The sequence below is a fragment of the Olea europaea genome, unplaced genomic scaffold (genome assembly GCF_002742605.1).
Source record: "Olea europaea var. sylvestris unplaced genomic scaffold, O_europaea_v1 scaffold1907, whole genome shotgun sequence".
In the NCBI taxonomy this organism is placed as follows: Eukaryota; Viridiplantae; Streptophyta; class Magnoliopsida; order Lamiales; family Oleaceae; genus Olea; species Olea europaea.
In genome coordinates this window covers 1-7,491 of record NW_019236881.1, presented here as the reverse complement: position 1 = coordinate 7,491, position 7,491 = coordinate 1, and the positions used below count along the sequence as shown (strand labels likewise).

Sequence of the window (7,491 nt, the reverse complement as noted above, 5' to 3'; positions counted from 1 at the left end):
ATGATTCATGGAGAAGCAACAATAAAGGAAAGGAAACAGAAAGGATATGATATTGTCATGGTCTAAAGCCACTCTTACAGACCCATAAACTCCTGGAATAACTGTATACATATTCATCAATTCTGAAGACCAGTTGTACCTTTGATTAATAAGGGTTCTCAATCTAGATGACTTCAAGGAGGGAAAAACAAGTTTTTCACGGAAAAGCGGATTTGCTTCAATTAACTTTTTGAGCTCTATCAACATTATGCTCCGTGCTGTCTTTGTGTCACCATACTTGGAAAGCTGCTCATTTTCTCTGCCATCATTAAAATTGGATAAGCTTTGAAATACTGAAGTTTTCAACTGCAATTGCACTAGAATGAATTGTCCGAAATTGAAAACAATGACATAGCACCATATTATCAACCCAAAATATGCATCCTAAAAAAAAAAAAAACAGAACAAAACTGTCGTTAGCTTTAAAAAGAAGAACGAAAGTAAATGTCCAAGATGCCTCACTCATTTTATCTTATAACCCTTCTCAATAATGTGCATTTGGCTAACATGTCTGCGACACTTGCTCAGGAGTTTTAGCTAGCACATTAACTATTTGAGTCAGGCTGCACTGCAAAATTTAGGAATACATACATACACAGCAATGTGAAATATTTTGTAATTTCAGCTTTTGATCATCAAAGTATGCACAAAAGCTTTACGACAACTGCCATTATCTAATTTTCTTTAAGCACAGCTAATATGTACGATAACTTGTCATATCACGTGGTGGTAGATCTTTTATCCATGCGCATATTAAATGCATTTAAAAATTTAATGAAGATACCACATTTCCACTTTGTACCCTCCTTGCAACATAGATTTTCCATTCTTTTTAGGTTAATATAGTTTCTCCAGGATTTGCTTTCTTTCTTTCCCCAATATATGTTACTCCTCCATTCAATGCACCTCTATCCAATCGAATCTGCATTTTATTAGAAAATTAAGGGGTTGTTTAACAAAGCTTTTAATAAAAGTTTTGGTAGATTTTCATAAAAGTTGATAAAATGAATAGTTGATAATGAATGAATTTAAAATGCCATTAACCAAATGTACAGTTCCAAAACATTTGATCCCAGATTAATTGACAACATGAATAATTTTCCAGCCATATAACTAATAAGTGTATTTCATACACTTATTTGAACCTAAAAATACAGACATTTAATAGTTCTTTTAAGCAATTATAGCATAATTTATTATATATTTCATTTATTAGGTAAAACTCAATGATTCAAAGTAAAATTAAAAGAAAGAAGCGAAAAAGGCAAAAAATGGTGAAACACAAAATTTGAGGACCAAATTGCAAATATCCAATGGTAAATTAGGATCACAAGAAATACTTTGAAAATTGCTACGAGTCAATTGAATACAACTAGAAATAAAAAAGGAATGAAATATGATTAAAATATTACCATAAATCAATTTTCATTCACACGAGATATCTAACAAATTTTTAGTCGAAAATTGAGACCCATTTTTGACATCATAAACATCTGAATTGGAAAATTTCTAACAAAATTGTAGCCCTTTGAGTTAACTTTCCAATACACTTTAAATCACTTCAATCGGATATTAGAAGAGAAAGTTATGAACAAATATCGACTAGATAAAAAATCTGAGCGCAACTTTCCTTTTTCGATTAAAACTCTTTTGGAAGCCAATTTGGACATGATTTTTAACTAATTTTCGACTCCTACAAATACCTAACAGCAATATACATTAAAGAGACCTCTCCTACACCTCTCATATACATCTCATACTCTAATACTCATCAATTATTATCATCATATGAGGAAAATTCATTGTTTTTGTCAGAAATTTGAAGGGGACTTACAAGAATTCAATCAAGTGGAGATTCAAACTTGATTTTTGGACAAAAAAAGAGAAGGCACAAGTAGAGATTCATCAAGAAACCATTGAAAAAATTCAAGATTTCAAGATTCATCTTCATCTTCTCAATTTATCAAAAATCCAGAGTAGTGTATTTTCACTTAAATATGATTTCTTGTAATTTCGATATGTTAAGCTAGTTTTATACATTGCTAGGATGAGATGAACCCTTGTTATGATATTTTTGGTTTTTAATTAATTATTTTGACTTTAATTTGTGAATATTTATTATAATTTTCATAACCCTGAGAGATAGCTCAATGGCCAGACATTGGGTTTACTCCCCAATGGTCACCGGTTCGATCCCATCAGGGCTACTGAGGTGAGTACCCATCTATAAACTTCAGGGTTCCGTGGAATTAGTCGAAGTACGCATAAGTTGCCCATGACATTCACGGTCATAAAAAAAATGTTTATTATAATTTTTATCGTTCTTTTCAATTGTTTGATCACCAATTGAAGTGTTAATAAATTTTATTGTTATCGAGAGATACAACAAGGTTTAAGCACAATATAATAAACAATGTAAGGTTCGATGGAGAATAAAAATATATTTCCATGCTTTATATGGTTTCAATAGGTGTTATAGTATTTGTTAATGCATTTATCATGTTTGCATCTTTCATTGACAAATAAAAGAGTCACACGAGAGGAATAGATTTGATCGCTATCGAAATAGCCTTTCAATTAAATTAGGAGCATTGACCAATATCAATGATTTCAAATTGTCACTTTAATTGTTGCACTAAAAATGGAATAATACGGAGGATTCAACATTTTAACAATACATTTCACATATTTGAAAAGCACATTTACTTGCTTTAACTAATTTAATTAATAATTAAGGGATTTGATAGAAAAATTACAACAACTTGTTTGCTATTCGATTAAAGTTAACCTTTCAATTAAATTAGGAGCATTGACCAATATCAATGATTTCAAATTGTCACTTTAATTGTTGCACTAAAAATGGAATAATACGGAGGATTCAACATTTTAACAATACATTTCACATATTTGAAAAGCACATTTACTTGCTTTAACTAATTTAATTAATAATTAAGGGATTTGATAGAAAAATTACAACAACTTGTTTGCTATTCGATTAAAGTTACAATTAATTTTAATTCGATCAAATACATAATCTTCGTGGGTTTGACACTCTATTCATTACTTTATTACTTGTTCAAGATCCGTTCACTTGCGAGAAATTAAACGATCAATAACCTAAACTTCTCAAACACACTTGCAACACAGTGTAGGACAGGTTGGTGACAGCTTCTTAGAGTTCGTCTAACATTTTCACACGGATAAATAATCTAGCTAGGATTGATTAAGTGGGACTTTTTGATATATTGTAACCAATCTAATCAGACTTCCGAGATGGTATATTTTTTAAGAACATTTTATTCTTCCCCCGCAGGTTCTGGTTTTATTCTTCCCCTGCGGTTTCTGGAATGCAGAAAATGAAGATTTATAAATGGATTACTAATAATGAAATTCTTTTAGTGTCATTAAATGCTCAGGCTCTTTCAATATAATTTTCCTCTAGCAACATTATACAGGGATTCAAATTTTAATAATAGGCATGCAATGAAGATTCACAATCAGATTACAAAAATTTCAATCTAATTTTTCTCAATAATTTTCTTTCCCGTAAACACATTTTTCATGGGTTCGAATCCCAAAGTGATGAAGCAGAAAGTCAAGGCTGTCTATGAGCTGACCATAAGTCAACACTCACGCTCATAGCGTAAGGAATGATGTCATGCATTTTACAAGGTGAACATATTACATACTGATGCTCCTTGTGCCGTATTAAAGGAAATAAATACTACCTGAAATTGCCAAGTGTCAATAGCTGAGTAATTTCTTTGTACAAATCCTCATTAAATGTTGAGAACACCTTCAAGTCATTTACCAGTATCTCAACTGCCTTCACCTTGTCTTGCCTGTCGATATCAATAAAGATGCAAAAAATTCACACCCCCCACAATAACCAAGAAGGGAAAAAAAGAGTGACAACTGAACTCTTTCTTTAACAAAGGATATGTAATATAAAATCATGATAGATGTATATCAACTTACAGATCAAGTGCTTCAAGATACTTCTGCTTCCTTATCTCAAAAAAGATTTTCATGGAGTATCTGTTATCATCAACCTTAGTAAAACCTGACAAGTACTTCTCAACTTCCTCCCATTCACCAGAATGCACTTTGTCCTCGAAGTATTTCATATTAAAGAAAAACCCTGACTCTTGCTCAAGCCTACAAAACAGAACATCCACGTAAACAAGGCCATAAGCAATTACATCAAAAATTTCCAATTTTGTTTAAGCAAATCTCAAAAGTCGTCCGTGTTTAACAGAACTTCCAGTTTTAAAGAGCGTTCACTTTTTCCTTTACTAATATTAAAAAGTACAATCAAGTGTGCAGTTACTGTAGCTTTCCATTTCCTTTTCTTTTTTAGTAACACATCTCCAGAACCAACCATCAACTAACCGTTTTCACACCAAAAATTTCTTATTTTAAATACATATTTATATCAAAATTACTTTGATAACTTAAGCTCTAATTCCCCCACACCCAGAAAGAGAAAAAAAAAAGCAAAACAAAACCTCACTAGTCAACAGACAACAATTGAGGTTTATTTTTTATTTTTTGAAAAAAGCTCAAAACAAATTCAAAATTTAAAACCCAATATTTTCTTATAATTTTCCCATCAAAAAAGAAAACTAGACCCATCAAATCATACACATCACAGAAGTACCCACTCATAACAGACAAAAAAATAAATATGCAATTAAATATACTTATACACATGCCTGTGAACAGACTCCTTGAATTTCTCCTCCTCGAGGAACTGGAGTATGAGGAAAACCAATTCTCTGCTCAACGACGACATTTCTGACTCTTCTTCACCTCAGACTCACAAATCCAAGCAAAATACAAAAAAAGCTCACCACAATCAACAGATCGAAGCCCTAGAAACCAACCCACCTCAACACCGACGACATTCAGCTCCAGATTCCTAGGGTTTCTCTAAAAACACCGAAAAAGGAAAGAAAGGCTGCGATGAGGAACAAAAAGCAAGAAATTAGAGAAAAAGAGAGTAATTATATATATATAGAGAGAGAGAAAAGTATATAAAGGTGTTGTGCACATACACAGAGAGAGAGAGAGAGAGAGAGAGAGGAATTACTAATAATGAAATTCTTTTAGTGTCATTAAATGCTCAGGCTCTTTCAATATAATTTTCCTCTAGCAACATTATACAGGGATTCAAATTTTAATAATAGGCATGCAATGAAGATTCACAATCAGATTACAAAAATTTCAATCTAATTTTTCTCAATAATTTTCTTTCCCGTAAACACATTTTTCATGGGTTCGAATCCCAAAGTGATGAAGCAGAAAGTCAAGGCTGTCTATGAGCTGACCATAAGTCAACACTCACGCTCATAGCGTAAGGAATGATGTCATGCATTTTACAAGGTGAACATATTACATACTGATGCTCCTTGTGCCGTATTAAAGGAAATAAATACTACCTGAAATTGCCAAGTGTCAATAGCTGAGTAATTTCTTTGTACAAATCCTCATTAAATGTTGAGAACACCTTCAAGTCATTTACCAGTATCTCAACTGCCTTCACCTTGTCTTGCCTGTCGATATCAATAAAGATGCAAAAAATTCACACCCCCCACAATAACCAAGAAGGGAAAAAAAGAGTGACAACTGAACTCTTTCTTTAACAAAGGATATGTAATATAAAATCATGATAGATGTATATCAACTTACCGATCAAGTGCTTCAAGATACTTCTGCTTCCTTATCTCAAAAAAGATTTTCATGGAGTATCTGTTATCATCAACCTTAGTAAAACCTGACAAGTACTTCTCAACTTCCTCCCATTCACCAGAATGCACTTTGTCCTCGAAGTATTTCATATTAAAGAAAAACCCTGACTCTTGCTCAAGCCTACAAAACAGAACATCCACGTAAACAAGGCCATAAGCAATTACATCAAAAATTTCCAATTTTGTTTAAGCAAATCTCAAAAGTCGTCCGTGTTTAACAGAACTTCCAGTTTTAAAGAGCGTTCACTTTTTCCTTTACTAATATTAAAAAGTACAATCAAGTGTGCAGTTACTGTAGCTTTCCATTTCCTTTTCTTTTTTAGTAACACATCTCCAGAACCAACCATCAACTAACCGTTTTCACACCAAAAATTTCTTATTTTAAATACATATTTATATCAAAATTACTTTGATAACGTAAGCTCTAATTCCCCCACACCCAGAAAGAGAAAAAAAAAGCAAAACAAAACCTCACTAGTCAACAGACAACAATTGAGGTTTATTTTTTATTTTTTGAAAAAAGCTCAAAACAAATTCAAAATTTAAAACCCAATATTTTCTTATAATTTTCCCATCAAAAAAGAAAACTAGACCCATCAAATCATACACATCACAGAAGTACCCACTCATAACAGACAAAAAAATAAATATGCAATTAAATATACTTATACACATGCCTGTGAACAGACTCCTTGAATTTCTCCTCCTCGAGGAACTGGAGTATGAGGAAAACCAATTCTCTGCTCAACGACGACATTTCTGACTCTTCTTCACCTCAGACTCACAAATCCAAGCAAAATACAAAAAAAGCTCACCACAATCAACAGATCGAAGCCCTAGAAACCAACCCACCTCAACACCGACGACATTCAGCTCCAGATTCCTAGGGTTTCTCTAAAAACACCGAAAAAGGAAAGAAAGGCTGCGATGAGGAACAAAAAGCAAGAAATTAGAGAAAAAGAGAGTAATTATATATATATAGATAGAGAGAGAAATGTATATAAAGGTGTTGTGCATACACAGAGAGAGAGAGAGAGAGAGAGAGAGAGGAATTAGTGGTGGTGGGGAAATAAGCACTTGGTTTTGCTATCTTCAATGCGTTTGCCAGTCTATCCTATTCTACGGACCTATCACTGATTAGTGTAGGTGCTTTTCACTTCAAATGGGCTATCGATGATAACCAGGACGTCTTATCCGTCTGCTTATCGTTGCGTGAGATGAGGGAAGTGGCGGATTTGAAATGCTTTCAGATATAGTTGAATATGTTGGTGGCGTTACAGTCGGTACTCATAACGCATTCCTTAATGTTTACAGCTTGTCTAGGAACGATTTTTTCCTCCAAAAAATTGATTTATTGATATTATTTCACTATTTCAATCATTATATTTGATTTTGATTTTTTCTCTCATAGGTGAATCCACTTTTCTCATAACAGTCAAAAAATTAATTCTCAAAATTACTCCCAAACAGACTCTTAAGATACTTCCTCACCTCTTTGTCGCGAGATTTCATGCTTATCTCGTGGTTTTCGATATTATGCATCTCGTTTGGTGTACGGATGACCAAAAAAACTGTAAAATCCGATACTCGCGAAGCCCCGTCCTGTTACCTGCTTAATTGAATATTAGGGTCAGGGAATTCCACCCCGAGACAGGTATGGATAACATCTGCCCCATTTATTTTTTATGTTTTAAATTCAATA

The 7,491-nt window shown here is 32.9% G+C and overlaps 1 protein-coding gene across 1 annotated transcript; it reads right to left on the bottom strand.

Moving 5' to 3' along the window:
* Nucleotides 1–5,476: 5,476 nt before the first annotated feature.
* On the bottom strand, nucleotides 5,477–6,801 carry LOC111378951 (protein TPR1-like). Its single transcript, XM_023002248.1, has 3 exons — nucleotides 6,467–6,801; nucleotides 5,731–5,910; nucleotides 5,477–5,594 (listed from the first exon to the last, which is right to left on the bottom strand). The coding sequence occupies exons 1-3, from the start codon at nucleotides 6,544–6,546 to the stop codon at nucleotides 5,477–5,479; spliced, it is 378 nt and encodes a 125-aa protein (XP_022858016.1). The 5' UTR covers nucleotides 6,547–6,801.
* Between the last annotated feature and the right edge of the window lie 690 nt (nucleotides 6,802–7,491).